The following is a 20,795-nucleotide window of genomic DNA, read 5'->3' as shown; positions in this document are numbered from 1 at the left end:
GTTAACAGTGGTTCTCAACCTTCCTAATGCTGCAATGTATTTTCATTGTTAAAACGGGGTCGCAACCCACAGGTTGAGAACCGCTTCTCTAGTAGCTTTCAGAAGCAGTGGTTCTCAGGTGTTACCATATTAGCACCGTGCTTTGTCTTGCATCACTTCATATTGATTACTATATGCCAGACACAGTGGGTTTTGCACAATAATTTATTTAATTTTCCCTACAGTTCTATGATGTAAGTAGGTTTATTATTTCCATTTAAAAAACTATTTGTTTGAAATCTGAGGCACCGAGAACTTAACCAAGGAAACAGTTAGGAAATGGTAAACCCAGGTAGTCTGGCTCCAAAACCCAAGCACTGGACTGGAGGACATATGGCCAGCTGGGTGAACTGATCTTATGTCCTCCCCTGTGAAAACCCACCCTTGTCTTGTTTTCCATTCAGCTACCTATCTTCTTCCATTAATCACCCATAACATTCTCTCCGATATTCTCATAATCACTCTTTTTTCCCTAAGCTAAGAAATTGGACAAGGGAAGAAAGGTCAAACAATTGATTTTGGGAGGAATACTTCAGAGCTGAAGTCATCTAGCTACAGCCCATGAAATGTCATAGTTAGTTCACTTCTAAGTGTACTCCACTGGCATTAAACATTTACTTGGTAGATTACCTGTGTGAGCATCCAAACATTGGATATACACTGAAGTTGGTTATACTTAATATCCCATCTTTTGAAGCTATGTGTTAGCCATCTTTCTAAATACACATTGAAAAGGCGGTATAATGGAAATAGTTTGCATTTATAAAATATTTTAAACCTATGTTTTTAATTGCCTAGTGTTCAAAAAATGAACCGAAGCCTGACTGACTATATAATTTTAATATTTGAAAAATTTCATCCAGAAGTTAACTTAATACAATACAGATTTATACAAAAAAGGGGAACAGTTAAAAACTTCTGATCATATAGACAAAAATATGATTAAGCAAAGATTTAAAAAGGACAGGAAATTTTGTAAATACTGATAAATACTATGCAATGCTTTAATTTACTGTGGCAGATACAAAAATCAAGAATTTATTAACAGATTATATATATGTATGTATAAAAAGTAACTACATGAATTTTCTAGCTATTTAAATTAACAAAATTTAACAGTAGTTTTTATTTTTTAAATGAGGTATTATTACACTGTAAACTAAAAACAGAGCATAAATAAATAAAGGCAATGTGTAATTTAGTGATAAATGATTACAAATTTCAACTTTATAACAGCAGACAACAAAAATTTTCCAGTTCTTTATGGACTTTGTCATTTAAAAATTTGGCTTGCTTGTGTACTTATTTAAAAGTGACATAGCTATCATATACAAGCACATCATTAAACATGCAGACCAAGCCAACACAATGTTTCCATGACTCAACTCTACCAAATACTTTGTTTACATTTTATTTAAAACACTTAACTCTGATTTCTAATACATGATTCTTTTGTGCTTATTAGTAGTAACCTACATTAAACAGCTTACTTTCTAGTTCAAGCAGTGTAAGAGAGAAGCAGTTTTATTTGCATATGTGTTAAGAACAGAGCAAAACCAAACCAATATGCCTTTAAACTCTCTGAGGCCTTCCAAGATTTTAAGGAGAAACACCCTTGAAATAATAAACGCAGAGTTACTTCTGTCTCAAAGAGAATGGTAAACAAAGTAACTCCTTTTCCTGAAAGTCTGGTGGGCTGGCTTCACAACTGTTGGAGAACAAGCTGATGAGTTCCTCCACCCTTGGAGAACGCTGCTGGTTGGGTGCAGGAAGCATAGCAACAAGAAAAGAGCCTAACTCAGAAAAAATTTTGGGAAGTATTATTTACATATAAACCATATATGCTGGTACTAAATGCTGGTTTCATTATTATTGCAAATATAACTTCAGAGTTTTCTGAAGGAAAGCTGTCAAAGTATAGTAGAGAAGTCTTGATTTGGAAATATTTATACATGCTAATAAAACTGCTTCTTAAAAAAAGCCCATTTACTATTTGACTTAAAATGCAGTTTCTTTTTACATGCTACTTTAATAGAAACTCCAAAAAGAGGTTACTTTGAATTTACTATATCCAGAATCCAGTGAAAAACATTTTGTCCAAAATATTGGATTTTATTTTTATACCAAGCTATATCATTTTGACACAAATGTTATTAGTTTTCACTTTTGCCAAATACCTTATCCTATCTTTCCCCCAAATTAGTTTGAGTACAACTAGAGATCAAAAAATGGAGATGTAGTTCTTGTACATCAATCAAAATATATATAAAAGCAGTTCTTTTATTTTGTGCTTGTAGTTGACATAATTCAATGATTAGTTAGATCTGATATCTTTTCTAATATCTTTGACCCTTAAGAAGAAATGATCATTATATAAATATTACAAGGTACTCAAGTAACTGGTTTACTGCCAATGTGCATGCAGACTAACAATACTTAAAAGAATATAACCTCAAACCCAATTAGTCTGAAAATACTCCTGTACAATCATCTTTATTGATTTGTAAAAGCTGTATACACATCTAAAACCCTGAATTTACTTTGTAAAAATAAATCTTTAGCAATAAATGGCACTATCAAAATCCCATTATTCTCAGGCTTTTATTTTATTTACATGCTTTTTAGCAACAGTTGAAAAGAATCTTATAGGACCAAATCCAGTATATATCAAAAAACCCTGTAAACTGCATTTGCAATTATACTGCTGTTTACCTCTTTATGAAAATATGGCTACACGCCTTCTGGTAAAGATAATGTAGCTATTTGCTTCACTACAGCTCACAACCTGTCACTGGGTTCCCCTACGTCATAAAGCATTCTTCGCTGTGCTTTGTTTTCCCAGTGGAATACTTGTGACAAACCCCTTACGGAGAGTGATAAAGTGCTGTAAAAAGAGGGACTAGACCCATACCTCTCTCTGCCATGTAGTCCTTTCCTCACTCAACCAATCTGTGTTTTTAGAAAATTATGCCTTTGCTGAACATACTTCATATTTAATGTTTTAAAAATGCAGTATTTTAAAGTTATTGAGTTTTGTGTAACTGTTTTGAGACAGAAACATGAAAAGATTAAAGGCACAATAAGAGGGAAGTGAATGCTACATATAAAATATTATGTTTCAAGTCTTCTAGGTTATTCCAGTCCAAAACCTTCTGAATTTGAAATTCCAATGATCAATTTCTGTTTCAGGTCTTTTTTGCTCTTGTAAGGGGGAAGGCAAAGTTGATTGAAGCAGGTATGGGCCACAGGTAACCTAAGTAAAAATTTAAAAAAAAAAAAAAATATATATATATATATACACACACACACACACACACACACACATATACTAAGTTTTAAAGCACACATAAAATGATTGTTAAGCAACTTTAAAATAATACCAGGACACATATGTTCAAATCTATTTTACTATGCTAAGAGATGACTCATCCACTCCTTTGTTGAACGAATATTTATTGACTACCTAACTATGTAACAGGCCCCATTCTAGACACTGAGACTATGTTTATAGACAAGACTGTCACTGTCTCTGCTCTCATGACATATTCATTTGAAAAGCATTTTTTTTGAGTCAGTTAGATCTGAATTTGAATACTGCTTCCCCCACTTACAAGCTGTGGGATCTTGCTTGATTGCTTAATATCTCCAAATCTAAGTCTCCCCAGCAATATGATAGGGTAAAACATCCAACCAGATTGTTTAAAAGATTAAAAAGAGCTGTCTACACAAATCACCTAGCTGAGCGGTAGATAATATAGTGTTATTATATTCTAGTCTTTAATGTCAAAAAATAATAAAAAGAGGATTTTTGGAGCAACTAGATGTCCACACTTTAAATTTTAATGTTACTGCCCTTGATGCATAGGTAAGACTTATCCTCTGAATCATTTCATCAACTCCCCCAACCCTCATGAGACTGTTGTCTGCATTCAGGATTTCTCCAGATACTCTTTCCTCCAGTCTTTATAACTCTACAGCATCAGAACAGCTGTCAGAGAAGTCAATAAATAAAAATAGGGACTACACTAGAGAAAAACAGAACATTTTAAAAGAAGTTTGTATGATTAGAAACTAAACTTTGAAAGCCCCCTTGTATTAAAAGATGTAAAATTACTGTGGGAGGCCAAGGCGGGTAGATTGCCTGAGCTCAGGAGTTCCAGACCAGCCTGAGCCAGACAGACACCTCATCTCTAAAAAGCCTGTAGTCCCAGCTAGTTAAGAGGCTGAGGCAAGATAGTTGCTTGAGCCAAAGAGTTGGATGTTGCTGTGAGCTATGATGCCATGGCACTCTACCAAGGGCAACAAAATGGGACTGTCTCAAAAAAGAAAAAAAAAAAGATGCAAAATAAATTATTAGAATCAGCATTGACTGAGGGCTTGGTCTATGAGAAGTACTGTGCTAAGTGCTTTTATATGTAGTTTCCTCTAAGCCTCAAAACAACCTAAAAAGTGGTTACTGTTCTCATGTTACTGGTGAGGAAAACAGATATGGCAATATACAGGTTAAGCAATCTGTTCAAAGCTATAGAGCTGGTAAAGATGTAGACCCGATATTCAAACCCAGATCAGCCTGACCTCAAAACCAGTGTTGTTAATATGTAAAGATTTAGTATTCTTACTTATCAAAAGTCTAGTGGATTGTCAATGGTGGGCCTTATTAGAGGAATGGAAACTCCTTTTTCAGCTGTTGTCCTTGTCTTTTGAGGTTCCCCATTATTGCATCAGATTGAAATGTCACGTATCTTTGATTGTTGGCTATATTTAACATGTGTGAGGTTCCCATTGGGAGTCCTAGAGTTGCTCTAGATTCATTACCAAGCCATGTCAGCTCACAAAATAATCCTTGAAATAATAACAAAAATTATTAAAAAGGTTTAGATGTAATGGCACTTTAGTATTAAAATAGATTGCTCAGATTATCCTTTTTGAATTTTGGCAATATTTTTAATAAAAATATTCTAAAAAATTAATTTCTATTAAGCAAACATTTGTAATCTCAAAACGCTTCTCTTGAATTTTTTTCACTTTTGGTCTTATAAATTCCGTTCAGAAATTTCTTCAGTTTATATGTACATAAATATCTGTTTTGTGTTTTAAATATAATCTTGATGTTAACTTAAATATTCATTCAAGAAACAGTGGGCATTTACTATGTAGCTACCTGGAGAGTACAGAGATACATAAGACATAACCTTTGCCTTAAAGAACAAAATGACTAAGACATAAAATGCAATATAAGTATCATATCACTTGTATAGGATATTTGAGGAACTCACTAAAGGCATGATGATTTTTGACTTTATAGAGAAAGTCAACAATAAATTGGGTCTTCAGGACTGGTAGCAGGCATATGTCACATGTAAAGGGAACAATTTCAACTTATGGAGGAAGAAAGGCACAAAACACGTTTACGGGAATAGTGAAACAGTTGGATGTCTAAAGTGTGGGAAGAAATGAAAATTGGTAGGTAGTGTCTCTAGGGAAAAGGCTAGAGCTTTTTTTATAGATTTTAATTTTCTTTGTTTTGTGAGACAAAGTCTCACTTTGTCACCCTTGGTAGAGTGCCCTGGCATCATAGCTCACAGCAACCTCTAACTCTTGGGCTCAAGTGATTCTTTTGCCTCAGCCTTCTGAGTAGTTGGGACTACAGGTGCCCACCACAACGGCTGGCTATTTTTTTTAGAGATGGGTTCTTGCTCTAGCTCAGGGTGGTCTTGAACTCATGAGCTCAGGCAATCCGCCCACCTCAGCCTCCCAAAGTGCTGGGATCATAGGCTCTAGATTCTAGAACTTAAACTGGAGGGTGGCATGATCAAAATATCATGATTTAAAAAGTGCTAAGGAAAATGAATTTAACAGGACAAAACAATCAGAAAGGGAAGAATCTAAGCAGATGGACCAGTAAGGAGGCTATTTAAATGAGCTAGAAATGAGGTAAAAAGTAACTTTTTCAGGGTGATGGCTGGCAGTGGGAAAGCAAAGAACAGATTTTAGCTCTAAAAAGAAAGGAAGAACTTATAGAACTCAGGAAATATTCAATATATAGGGCAGGAGAAAAGAATAATTGTTATCAAAGTTGTGTCTACTTCAATTAGCTTTACAAATTACCAAGTATTTGGGAAAAGGAGTATGCAGATCAACATTAATTCATTGACATTACCAGAAAATAACTTAAATCCATCATCACTATCACTTCAGATTAAAAACAAAAAGGGTAATTTTAAAAAAATTAAAAAATGCTCAGAAAAACCAAAAAAAGAAAAAGACTAATAATACTAGAAGTACTTCTGATACTTATTCTAATAACTAAAATCCAAAATAAAACAAAAAACTCACATAAGAAGAAGAAACCCCAACTTATTATTTTTCCTAAAAATAAAAAAATAAATTTAAGTAAAATTAAGGTTAGATAACCTAATGCTCAAAAATAGGCTAGGTTTTAAAAGAGATTATAAAGCACTTATTAGACCCAGCAAAGTAAAAAGCTGATGGAAACAAATTATCAGTATTAACATAGGTCATGACAAACGGTGTGAGACAGATTGTCTTATGGTCCATTATTTTACTTCCATGAAGCATAATCAATGGTATCCTTTCTGATTCACTTGTGCAAATTATAACTTGCACAGCTTATGAGTATTGATTGTTAGGAGGGCTTCCTTAGTTTCTGCCACATGGAATTTATGTTTCTTGATTTTTGTGTATCTCAAAACTTTCATAATGACCATGTAACATGTATCAAAAACTAATAATACAGAACTTTCAGCTAAAGTCTCTTATCATTTAAAGGCCCTGTTTTTTCTATGAAAACTTCATATTGAATATATCCTTTGATTCCAAATGTATTATTATTATTAGCAATAACCTATAGAACAAAAATAAAATTACAAATTAGAAATTTACCAGTTAGTAGAAGTTTCATTCTTTGAGATTTTAAAATTCAAGTCAGCCATCCCTCCTACAGGTACTCTGTCACTTCCTGTAGTAAAATGTAGCAACTTCTTTTGAAGATCAAGAGGAAATCCAAGTACAACTTCCCAAAAGTATCTAGAAAACACAAAGAGAAATTTACATAAAATGCCTGACCATAATCCTAGGGGATAATAAAGTAATATAAAGGAAAGTCTAAGGAAGAAACCTTTTCTTAAACATATATCATATCCTTAATATAAAATTAAGAAATGATGCACTTTTATACATAAATTAGAATTTTGACCAACATTATTATAAAATAATAGGTTTATAAAATTATTTACGTAGTTCAACAGTAGATAGGTATGGAAGTCATTTTTCATTTCCAGTTTACAAGTCTTATCTTTCAACAGTTATTAAAATGCTACTTATAAATACAACATCCTTGAAATTCTAGAACTAAAGTCATTTTTTTTAGTGAAATCTTGTAGAAACTTATTTATCTAATTTTCTCCCAAGGAAATTTCTAAATAATTTCATATTTAATATTCTCATACTACTTTTAGAGATAAAATAAGATAGTATGGGACTCTCTAATATTTCAGATAACTTACTTAACTCAAAGATTTTCAGTTACACCAAGAAAAGAACCACATTTTCTTTTGCTCCTTTCCAACAACCCCACTACCAGCAGTAGGGAGCGCTCACCTGATGGTTAAGTCTGTCTTTGCATAGCCGTCATACTGGGTACTTCTTTGCAGAGCATGCATATCCAGCTCAGGACTTCCACAGACCAGAATTTCAACCTCTTCTGGACAAAGCAGCTGCCAATAATTTTTTTTAAATCAAGAATAATAATTTTTAAAATGGTGGTTTTAAAAGGAATTGGAACTGTTTTCACTGAATCAAATCATAAAAATCATGATTTTCCTTTTTCTTTCTTTTTTTTTTTTTTTTTTTTGCAGTTTTTGGCTGGGGCTAGGTTTGAACCTGCCACCTCTGGAATATGGGGCCGGCACCCTACTCCTTTGAGCCACAGGCACTGCCCAAAATTATGACTTCTCTTATAGAAAATCAAACAATTCTTGATGAAGAAAAAATCTCTCCTTATATTTTTCTTACTGAAGTAATAACACATTTTTGCTTCTGAATGTTTATAAAACTTGTAAAATAGTAGTAATTTGCCAGAAAAACAAGCAAATGACTTAACACAGCTGCAAATGACTCTTCCCTAAGACCCAGTGTGAAGCTCCAGGATCTGCTGATCTGCCTGTCTCCTTCTGATATCCCATAACACCTCAGGTGTGCACTGTAGAGGTTGGGTACTTGGGCACAATCTGTTTGTATCTCTTGCTTGTTTTTTAACCTTTTAAGTGTGTTAATTTTCTACTGAAATAGATTATAGCTCTTAAAAACATAGACCATGCTGTGCCATTTAATTCTTATTTTCCATCTCTCCACCCCCATAACTACCAGTGCGTCATAGACAAAACTTAGAGCTCAATAAAGTGCTTCTTTTTCAAAAGTGCTTTCAAAAACAAATTACAAAGTTTACTCTAACACTGGGAAGACTGTAAGTACCTACTTCTGTCCTGAAGTAACCTCTATAGTCCATTTTCTTTCTCTCATGAAAAATAGTTCAAATGAAAGACCTTATTACAATCCCTCATAATAAAACTAAGGGGATATATAAGGGCCTGATGGAGTAGGCCCTGGTAGCTGGGATAAAGGCAACCACATGATATTCCCAACATGGTATTCTAAATAGCAGCTGACCCATATTCACATGGCTAAGACAAGTCACTCCAACTCAAGTCCACCATGACTCTCTGAAGATAAACTGCTTCATATGGGTACAATGTAACTGGGGACTGTTGAGGGACCTTTAAAGTAGCAGGAAGCAGTTATACATACATGTGTGTTCCTTAATCAGTAAAGAGTTATGTTTTTTTCTCAGAAGCTACATATTAACCCTGTTTTTTGGTGTCTTGTCCCCTAGCAATGAGTTCATTGATCTCTTTATCCATTCTACCTGGGGAAAGTTTTTAAAGCTCTCAAAGGCATAGCAGAAGGGGAGAGAAAAATAAACTGTTTTTTTTTTTTCTCCCAGTGAATTCTAGAGAATTAAGGCTGAAATAAAAGAACTATTTTTATTTCTAGCTTAGTTTTTAAAAAGTAAAAAACATTTTCTATTTTAAAAGCTTATCTACTAAAATATTTTAAAATTTTTGGTCACCATTATACTAGGTTATTAAGTATGAAATGTCTGATTTTCAAAAGCACTAAGTTTGGCAGTTGGTACCTCTGACATTCACTTTTATACTTTTTTTGTAGCATGAAGGCACATCCTCATTCTTTAACATATGTTTTGGCTTGTAATTATCTTTCAAAAAAGTTTTTAGAGCAAAGTTTTTTAGAGAAACCATGAATAAGTCAAACATTCATGTTATTTTTAAATATGAGTTCCATAGTGGCGCCAAGGCAGGGTGGGCAGCTTGAAATATTAATGAAGTGGGAAAGATGTGCTTAATGAATGCACAGTATGTTAATGGTTTGAGACGGTCTGTTCCAGTGATTTTAATCTTGAAAATGAGCCATGTGGGCGACCTGAGACCAAGGTAGATAATGAGGAGCTGAAAGCTGAAGTGGAAGCAGATCCATCTCAACCTATGCGTGAATCAGCAGGTTTCGACATTACTATTCCAACAGCACTGGACCATTTGAAACAAATCAGCAAGGTAAAGAGGCTGAATAGATGGGTTTTGCATTAATTCAATGAGTGTCAGAAAGCTTCTCAAAGCTTGCCCTTCCTTGCTGTCACTTCATAAAGGCAAACCATTTCTACACTGTACTGTTACATATGATGAAAATAGATTCTTTTTGATAATTGCAAGTGTTAGGCACAATGGTTGGATAAAGATGAAATTCTGAAACACACTCCAAAACTGAATAGTCATTAAAAAAACAACAAAAAACAAATGATGTCTGCTTGGTGGTCCAGCATTAGTACTACCCCCTACAGTATCATGAAATGTGGTCAAGTGATTACAGCAGCTATCTACTACAACAGACTGGCCAACATGATGAAGATGCTGACCAATAAACACCTGAGACTGGTAACAGAGACAGGCCAAACCTCTAGCAAATAACACTTGACCACATGTCACATAAACAATGCTGCTTAAACTATAGAAGCTGGACTTGGAAACTGTCACCCATTGTATTCACCAGACCTTGCATCACCTAACTACCACCACATCCAAATTTTGGATCACTTGCTACAAGGAAAAATATTAAATTCTCAACCAACTATGGAAAACATTTCTTGTGATTTCATTGCCACTCACTCTGCAGCTTCCTCACTGTTGTTATAAACAAACTACTGCTAAGATGGCCAGTGTTGACAGATTAGGCGTGTTCTTTGATTAATTGTACTGCTTCTTGTTTGAGACACAATATACTGATTCAGAACTGGACATTTTAGATTTAATGACCTAATAGTATTATGAAACCCAATTGAAAACTCAATTTAAAGTTTTAAACTCACCATTAGGGCATTTGAAGCACACACACTATGAAATCCATAATAAAATGCAGAGAACTGCTTATAGATGGATTTGTTGAGAAGGAAGTCAATATAAAGCTGTACATATTCTGAAAAGCAATTTTATGTGTGTTAAATAGTAAAAGTAAATGATAAATACGAATTCATTTTAATTAAAAATGGTATTAACTTACCTTTCCTATTTTGTTTGGTAACTGGAATTTTATCACCACCTGGCTTTAAATTATAGGACTTAATGATTCCAAATTCTTCTTGGAAAACCTGATGGGAGATGCCATCACACACATATATTGGTATGGAGTATATAACAACAGGATTCAGTGAACAGGTTTGTAAAATTTAAAAAGAACAGGATTTTTCCTCTCCCTTCTAAACACACAAACTGTAGAAAGACTAAGCTCTTAGGATATTTGCATTAACAAAGAGGTGTCATAAAAGCATTACAGGGTAGAACAGTGCCTTAACTTAAGCCTGTCTGTTCAACAGTTAAACACTTTAATGCCATCTACAAACCCTGGGTGGCCATCAAGATATTTAATAATAATACTCAAGTCTTAGGAGCTATGTGGATCACTATAATTTTTATCCCCCCACTATTGTTAAGAGGAGTGGAAATGAGAGTTTTGGTCTGACCCATTAGTTTCTACTCAGGGTTGAAGCTATAAGAGAGGCTTATTTTTAGAAACTAAAAAGCTCTGAGAACATAACTGAGTCAAGGGCACATGTAATTGCTTAACAGAGTACCTTTACCTTTGGTGAATTTCTGTAAGCAGATTCATCAACTGCTGATGTAAATGTGTCTGCTTCACCATCTCTACTTTATCAAGTTAACATCCTTTTAAGTCAAGGACTTGTATATGTTGGTTAATACTTATACATCTTTTCTAACAGTGGATGTTTAATAGCAAATGGCATTTTTCATGTATGAGTTATATGGTCAGCAGATATCTATTTACCCCTACTAGTACCTGGAATGTTGAATAGAAATCTTCTTCAACATTGCCTTCGTATGATAAAAGCTCAGTTAATCCATGGGCCAACTCCTATAAAAAGAAACCTATTATATGCCTTTTAAAATCAAATAGCATTTTCCTAAAATAGTTAAACTATAGTTTACTTATATGTGAGATAAAGAGTAGACAAACTCAAATTTCAAAATAAAGGTTGGTGTTGAGATGTATTTTCCAGGGCATAAAATGGTTAATCATTTCTGTTATCCAGAGGCTTAGAAAAATTCATTATAGGTCACAAAAGAGGAAACTATCCAGTTCAAACCACAGAGGCATAACTTTGGAGGCCTATTCTTAGGCAGCAAGCTAAGACTCTAATATAGTTTTCATCATAATTCATTATCTGCCACATAAGTTTAAGAAAGACTTCCCACTTTCAATTTATATTCTTAGAAAAATATGCTAATGTTTTATGATTCATTTTTAAACATAAAACACACAGTTCATACCTGCTAAGTGGTTTTTGTATTTCAGTTAAAGTGCCCTCCCCTCCCAAGAAAAATTTGAGAATACTGGAAAAAGTATTTTCTTATACTATGTTATAACCTATGTTATCCATGAATAAGAATTTAAAAATAAAAAAACTGACTTAATATTTCCAAAACTTTTCAAGTTGTATGAAAAAATTGAAGTTTTATTTTAATTTAGAGAAAAGATAAACAATAGCACAGTCAGAATGATTTAAAATACTTTACATACTAAGTTTTCTATTTCATTAAAACCAGGAAATATCATATAAATCTAGGCAAGCATAGACTTGGTATGCCATCATTCGTTTTAATTGTTAATAAAAACTATCCCATTGTTCACATTAAAAAAACTTGAGATCAGAAAGATTAAACAACTTATCCAAGTTCACAGAGCTAATAAGTAGAAGAATCTGGATTCAAATCATTGCCTCTCTGACTTCAAAGTCTGTTGGACTGTGCCGTAAGAGCTTAGAAATGCTGGAAAGGGGGTGACATGTCTCTCTCAGGAATGACAAAGCTAGATGAAAAAGGAGATGAGTTATAAAGGTAGAGAAAAGTCACACTTGAAAGAAAGAATAGCATTAGGAGGACAGAGACTATGCAGGTAGAAGGAAGATGATTTAGCATTAAGGATACATTTTGTAAGTTCATACTTACAGGCATAATTTGACATAAGTCGTCAATGGTAACACTGCAGATGCCTACGGGTATATTTTGATCACTAGGAACGATGGGAGGGCTCAATAATTTCTTGTAACAGCAAGGAGGGAAACGAATATCCAAGGTGATGCTGTTATAAACAGCTAGTCCCATAAGCTATGCATACTAAATGTTAAGCATTAACATAAAGTCCATGACAACAAGTGAGTTTTGAATTATACCTCAGGCTATTTCTCACACACTTCTTTCAGATTTAACACTGATTTTCTCATTGGTCTCACAATAGTTCCTTTCTTCTCTTTCATTTATTTTTCCTTTATTTTACATAAAATAATTTGTTGATTACCAAAAGTTATGTAAAAGGAATGGTTCAGTTGATAGTATTTAATAATTTCCCTAGAAAAGTTTATCTAAAATCACGATAGCAACTTACAACATTTCTGTAAATTATTTAACATATAAAAAATATTTTCTAACTATAAATAAAGGAATTGGCAATTTTATAAGCAGCAACAGCTGTTTATTCTATAGAACTCACTGTAGAATACATTATTGGTTTTGGAGATAGTCATTTTAGTTAATTTAAAATTAATATAAACTATATAAAAAAGAGCTAAACACCTAAACAGAATAAATGTATAGGATAATTGAATAAACATGCATATATTTTTGATAAACTAATAAGTAACTTCCTACAAAAAAGCTTGAAAGGCTTTTGTTATTTGGTGTTTACTTAAAAGTGTTGAAAGTTGATAAGCTACAGATGTCAGTTATATTTATACATTTTGCCCATTTTTATCAGTTATATGGCAGAATATAACTTATCCATTTGCTGAGAGACTTTAGATCAAATTTCCCCATATTTCAACTGTCAATTATTAAATAAAGTTATTAAGGAAGTAATTCATTGTATAGAAATTCATTGTATAGACTCAAGAGGCAATCCAAACATGTGGGCTGGAGAAATTACTAAAAACAATTTTTAAAAAACTGGAAGACTGCCAATATTTCAATTTGCTGAGGCAGAAGGCAGGCTGCTAATAACTGAAAAGACAGGGATGCTATTTTATAGGTAAAGCATGTAAACTAGACTGAACGGTGTGTTCAAAGGGACAGACACTGAAGATATATTCTAACATACTTATGTAATTAAAACAATGATAACCACAATACTATTATAGTTACCATTTGTGATCATTACAGTGACAAGTTTTAAGAATTTTTTATAAAAATATTTAAATATTATAACCCTAAAAGTAGGTTTTTTACAGATGAGAAGATAGGCTCCCAGGATTTGTTACAGGGTATACCCACATACAGAAACACAACATTTCATTTCACACTACAGCAACCTGCTCGATGAAGCAGGGCTGGGGATGGGGTAAATTTTCTGGTGGAGCCACTAATGTGGTATGTGGAGCAGAGTTTGAAAACCTTGAACTATACTGTATTATTGCCCCTACTCTTAGTTCCAATGCCCTTTTTGGTAATTCTACTTTTAAAACATTATTACATTATGGCTCGTCAAGTAATCTGCAAAATATTTTACAACAATTATTGTAGGTTTTACTACAACATTTCTTGTAAACTTCAAGGCCTTCTCATACTTAAAAATAATTGTGTTACAAACCCGATATTGTCAGAACTACTAGAACAGTGGTTCTCAACCTTCCCAATGCTGCGACCCTTTAATACAGTTCCTGTGGGGGTTGTGACCCACAGGTTGAGAACTGCTGTACTAGAACAACCCATCTTTGGTCCTAAAATTTTAAAACTGGAGATGTGTATGCAACCAACTGTATTTTCCCAATGATTGTCCCTGTTACTTCTCAATTTTCAATTCTCGATTCCTTACATGACCACAGTCTACTATTATCTCATATTTTTCCTATATACCACATATATAGTTTGCTTTTTAGGGCTTCGATTTTGATTTCTATAGGATTTATATGTGTCTGTGTAATCAATATGCATAATGAGATAGCAGCAGTTATAACTTTTATATTTGTTTAACTTGACATATGCAACATGTAAATATGTTTAATATGCTCTTTGGGTTAATGATTGAATAGAAACTATTACAAAATAAACAATTAGCAAATTCATAATTTTATACACAGTACCACCTTAAAACTGTGATAACTAAAAAATATTTAACATTGTGGTATAAATATCAGAGAGTTAAAATATCACCCAAATCTAAATTGTAATATAAGAATATAAAGCATGACAAACATATATGTCAGGAAATTTAAATAGGTATAGTATATTTAGAAGCATCAATCACTGGGGCATTCACTGAAGTTGAAATACTCAACAAATACTGCAGATAACAGAATAGAAACCAGGACTCTAAGAATTGTTAAAGTGTTCTTCTTCTTTTTTTTTGAGACAGAGTCTCACTATGTTGCCCTCAGTAGAGTGCTGTGCTATCACAGCTCACAGCAACCTCAAACTCTTGGGCTTAAGCAATTCTCTCGCCTCAGCCTCTCGAGTAGCTGGGATCACAGGCGCCTGCCACGATGCCTGGCCATTTTTGTTGTTGTTGTTGTTGTTGCAGTTATTGTTGTTTAGCAGGCCCAGGCCAGGCTGGAACCCGCCACCCTTGGTGCATGTGGCTGGCCGCCGTAATGACTATGCTATGGGCGCTGAGACTAAACTGTCTTTCTACATTGTGGAGTTTAGCCTTTGGACCTTTAGATATGACAATATAATCAAAATTTCAAATTAAGTTTACTATCTCAATGTGTGATTTTGTTCTTATTATCTTTTCTTTCATCCAGTCTCTCAACTTCCACATACATTTCTCAGAATTTATTACAACAAATGTCACAAAGACAGGCATTTAAAGCCCTCCATAAGATGGCTTTCAATTTTTTCTGATGGTATCTTCCATAACTCTCAATGTGCTCATTTCTCTGTAACAAGTCTGGCACAATTCAGCCTGTAATGTCCCAATCTCTCTATCCCTGTGTTAATCAAATGTAATTTGTACTTCTTAAATTTCTACTTTCTCTGGAAGAAATACACTGCACCATTTTCTTCTCTGAACTCCCTAGTACTTAATGTGATAAGGTCACTAGACTCTGAGAACAGATGACTCGGCTTTGGTGGTCATCTGTCCATTTAGACGGTAAGCTTCTTACAGGTGGAATTTTCCCTTCCTCTTTAAACCTGTTCATCTCTACTGACTACTCATTTATTTAATCTTCCTTTCTTCTACAATTATATTTCTTAGAATTTAAGAAGCTGATGTAGAAGGTATTTTCTTGTACAATCTCTCACCCAATGCAGAAATGCCCTTCGTGACACACCTGATAGGGATCAGAGGATGGCAAATGGATTTATAAAATTTAGAAAACACTACAAAATAGTTCTATACACGTTTTAAATCTTCTCATTCCATTCTGTTTTCAATTTTTATGGGTACCTCCTTCATGTTTCAGGATTTGGGGGCATGCTATTTCCCCAATTTCAATTAGATAAATTGAGTGAAAAAAACACAAAGTCGAAGAACAGAAAAATACTTTACTATAAATGAAAAATACCTTGATTTTTAAAAAATGCCTTAATTTCTGGTAACTTTGATTAAATGTAAATTAGGAATAACCATTTTTATTTTGAGATAAGATTTCCAAAAAAAATCAAAACTCAACCATTCCTTTTACTAATTAAACTACTGATATAATATAGCTGTGATATTACATGTAATAAAGAGTACTGAAAACATATTATTAAATTTGACAAAAATGTTTAATTTGGATAAATAAGATAATTAAAAATGATAATTTTCTTAAATACAGATAAAATCTTATGCAATTTCTGGTCTCTTAGCACCTCCTAGTGGAAAGTTTAAAGGATACAATTCCAACCAATCGGAATTCAGAATAGTTATCACATTTAAAGCTGCTAAACCAATGGCAGTGTGAATCCTTGTGATATGTAAACATGCCTGAAAAAAAAACCCCCACATAATTTTATTATTAAAATGACTGATTTTTTAAAAAAATCAAAGTGTAAAAATGCACATGACATCTATTAGAAGCAAATCATTTCAGTAATAATTCTGTTACAAACCACCTTTCATGTTAAAAATTTCACAGATTTTTTTAAGGAACCACATATTTATAAATCTCAGCAGATATAAATATATATTAAATATATAGAGAGAACATTTTATTGTTCATTGGTATCCTGAACCAAAGGTAGAAGAAATGGGGGTAAAAAGATAGGAACTAAACTAATCAAACTTTATAAAAACTATAGTTTATCTGTTGTGATCAAAATTAATTCTGAGAATTACTTGGAGATTTCAATTTATCCTTGTCATCTCTACTTCCCATCATCAGAAACATTATGTAGATATATATACACACAGACATGAATATACATACACACACATATATAAAATTTTTAAGCACCCATATGTAAATACAGAAAAACAGAATTATGTAGGTGCTTTCTCTAAATAAAGTCAAATTAAAATTTCACAGGCTTACTTTTTCTTAAAAATTATTTCATGAATTCTTATCATTAAAATGACTCATTATTTAATGACAAAACTTCAAATACTACTATAAGGCACACTGTAGTTTTATTTTTTAATTTTAAATGTTCTTTTTTTCAATGGCAATTTTCATGCATTTATTCAGAAAAGATCTGGATATTTCCTCACAAATGCTTACTTTCAGTCTTGAAAGTCATTTTACTTAGGATTTTCACCAAGATAATTAACATTTCAATCACTGATTTGGTCAAACAGTTTTTAAAACTCAAATAATAGTCCTTAAACAATTATTCAACATTTATGGTTGACAAAAATTCTGTAAAATTGGGCGGCGCCTGTGGCTCAAAGGAGTAGGATGCCAGCCCCATATACTGGAGGTGGTGGGTTCAAACCCGGCTATGGCCAAAAAAAAAAAAAAAAATCTGTAAAATCATAGAGATCAAAAATAAGGGTAAGTACTTGATCTAACAATTATAAGGAAACATTTTTCATAAAAGTTAAATACTCACCATAATCTGGATGAAAAATTTGGCGAATTAGAAGAAGGAACCATTCTTTAGTCAAGCCACCCATATCCAAACCAGCTTCCCCTACAAATGTAACTTTCAACTTCTTTTTCAAATCTGCTCTTTTCCGGGTTAACTATTTGAAGGCATTATATAGGAAAGGACAACAAAGAGCAGTGAAAAAGGAATTAATGTTTTAAATTCTGGGAATGTGTTGCTCAATCTTTTTATCTTACTTACAAAGTCACAAACCACCACCCATCCATCCATCCACCCACCCACCCAATAAATTTGCTAGACACTGTGTCAGTTAGGTGTTTACTATGTTTGTTTTGTAGATTGGGAAACAGAATTAGAGAGGTCAGGTACTACCTTGCCCAAGGTTACTGTCTGCTGGTATCATATTGCCTCCAAAATTTTAATTTAGCAGACAAAATATACAATAATTGATTGCATTTTTTAAAATTGTCCTTTAACACTAACCTTAAAAATCACATAGCTAAATCAGCCATTATCTTCTAATAGCCATATGAAGATCCATCTGAAACACTGTACATGCAGGAAGCTCTATACATGAACAAGCAGTCAAAATATGTTTGAAACTGAATAGGCCCAATATACCCTATAGGACAGACCTCTAACTTCATGGATAAGTAATCTCAGGCCTGGAGAAGTTAAAATAACTTACTACACACTTAAGTAGTAATAAAGGTGGGTCTAGAATCCAAGTTACATACTAAGAAACATAAATTACTCGTTTAAGTGTTTTACATGAATTCTTTTATGGGGAATTAACAACAAACCACTGATAAACATATAAGAAAGAAATGAATGTAAGACCTAATTATGACTACAGAACTGATTGTCTATAGTATCAAAACGTAAGGAAGCACACTTACTGGCATAGAGAAAAAAAGGCTTACTAAAATTTTAATAACAAATCATATTGTAGAATTTATTTAAAGTTTTAATCAATCACTTTGGGAATAAATTATACCTCATCAAGTGAATCGCTAACCAGATGTGTCCGCCTTACTTTCATATTTAGAAATAACATATTCATATCAGGTCTCTGTCTTCGAGATACTTTATCCACCAGACTTTGCTAATTAAATAAGAAAGTAAACATTTTCACTTTTACTTAAACTTTAATTTCATTTAAAACATTTAAACACTTTAGTAAAAATTGCTTAATTCTTGTCTATAACATCTCTCATTTAAACAATTTCCTAAAATCAATTATACATATTTTTATTTGTGAAAATGGCTTATTATTATTTAACTTTGTAATAGTAATAACCAAGGGGGTCCAAATTGACAGACCAAAAATAATTCACCACGTATGCAGCATTATAGTTTCCAAGTGTCTCATTTGTTATATAGCAAAGTTTTCTAAATACAAACACAAAATAGGAATATTTAAAACAAGGTAAATACTCCGGATGATATACCTAGGCTTAAGGTTTTAGGAGTGTCCAACCTTTTGGCTTCTCTGTGCCACACTGGAAAAGAAAGAGTTCTCTTAGGCTACATATTAAATACACAAACACTAACAAAAGCTGATGAGCAAAAAAAGTCTATGCATAATTTTTGTGATATTCATCACCACAGATAAGGAAGAAATTCCTCACAAAATCTGCATTGGGCCCATGGGCCAAAGGTTGGACACCCCTGATTCTATTTTCTCTAAAAACACAATTAGTCTGCTTTTAGAAAGTAAATTGTTAACATATATGAAAAGCCTTAACAGCATTTCTATCCTTTTACCTAATGATTCTACTGAGAATTCTAATACAGAAAATACTTTATACAGTGAAGTGTTCATCAGAGTATTATCTATGTAAACAAAACTTTAGGGATACCCGGAGTACATAGCTAGCTAATGAAATATAATACAGCTACTAAAAAATGGCCATAAGAAGGATGTAAATAGTACAAAGGAGTCACAGCTGAAGAAAGCAGGGAACAAAATTGTGTGTACAATACTGTTTCAATTCTTACAAAGGTGAACATTTCAGAGATTTAAAATACATATAATTTGCTTAATACAATTTTAATACCCCAAATCTATATAAGATTATATATGATTTTAGAGATTACTTTAACAAAACATTTTAATTCAGAACCTTCTCTATTTCTCCAACATTCAATACTAAATGCTTTTAACAGCTTTTTGATTTTCTGTGTTCTCCCCTACAAAGAAATGTATATTCCTAGTATAGGATCCTGTGTTGTGGACCTTTCCCCCCTACTCTTTCCTATCTTCTGTTCCCAATCTGACTCCTGGGGCGCTATCGCACTGGGGATAGTTACTAACCAAATTTATACTAGGATGCTAACTGCAGACAAGCTCAGTGGCTACTCCTCTCATCAAGAATTCACACTTAACTAGAAAATGTTCCAAATAGAATAAATAACTAAAAAATGACAGAATTCTAACCAGTTTGATTTAGTTATTTTCAGGTTAGGAAACTTCTTTTGCAACTTTAGACTGTACCATATAAGCTCTTTCTTAACACTGACTACCCACAAGACTGTCCTTATGTCAAAAAAAGTCACAAGTTATTAATTCCAAGTGGTATGGCAGTTACAAGTTAAAATGTTGAGAAACACCAACACAAACTGATAATGCCACTTGATTATTCAATCTTGATTCATTTGCTTTCATGCTCTGTGAAAGAGTCAGCCTGTGTTGGAGTCTACACCTGTTACTCTCTTCCTTTTATTTTTTTCCTCTTCCTTTTAAGTGAAGAAAAATTCCACAAAAGAGTATAACATCTTCAGTGTTAGTGACACAGAAAACGGCTCAGAAAAATTTAAACAAACATCCAGCTCTTTAGATTTTTTTCATACAAATATATAAAATCATAGCCCAAGATAAAAAAGTACTAAAAAGGTACATAACATTGTAAAATACAATTAATAGAAATGTTAAAATATCATATAGACTAATCTTGGAGCTAGTATCTAGTCAACACTAAGTAATAAAAATGCTGGTGCTAAATATTTATTCTTCAGGGGGGTGTGGTTTGGAATTGCCTGGGTAGGCATAGGCAATAAAATTTCTTCTAATACACCATAATCAGTATAAGCTGTTTTGGGGATGTCACCAGTTACTCAAATCTT

The 20,795-nt window shown here is 33.1% G+C and overlaps 1 protein-coding gene across 1 annotated transcript in view; it reads right to left on the bottom strand.

The window, feature by feature from the left end:
• Nucleotides 1-798: 798 nt before the first annotated feature.
• The window catches only part of HECTD2 (HECT domain E3 ubiquitin protein ligase 2), a 62,542-nt gene continuing 42,545 nt past the window's right edge, over nt 799-20,795 (bottom strand). Inside the window, exons 11-20 of the mRNA XM_012801328.1 lie at nt 18,667-18,774; nt 17,673-17,805; nt 16,520-16,608; nt 12,654-12,812; nt 11,485-11,559; nt 10,690-10,777; nt 10,499-10,605; nt 7,660-7,775; nt 6,943-7,086; nt 799-3,292 (exon numbers count right to left, since the gene is read on the bottom strand). Coding sequence (XP_012656782.1) covers nt 3,172-3,292; nt 6,943-7,086; nt 7,660-7,775; nt 10,499-10,605; nt 10,690-10,777; nt 11,485-11,559; nt 12,654-12,812; nt 16,520-16,608; nt 17,673-17,805; nt 18,667-18,774 — 1,140 coding nt within the window. The 3' untranslated portion in view covers nt 799-3,171. The remainder of the gene's footprint in view (nt 3,293-6,942; nt 7,087-7,659; nt 7,776-10,498; nt 10,606-10,689; nt 10,778-11,484; nt 11,560-12,653; nt 12,813-16,519; nt 16,609-17,672; nt 17,806-18,666; nt 18,775-20,795) is intronic.

This window comes from Otolemur garnettii, unplaced genomic scaffold (genome assembly GCF_000181295.1).
Source record: "Otolemur garnettii isolate 467f Iridium unplaced genomic scaffold, OtoGar3 scaffold00008, whole genome shotgun sequence".
NCBI lineage: Eukaryota > Metazoa > Chordata > Mammalia > Primates > Galagidae > Otolemur > Otolemur garnettii.
Note: the sequence above shows the minus strand (reverse complement) of the source record. Positions and strands in the feature narration are given on the sequence as shown.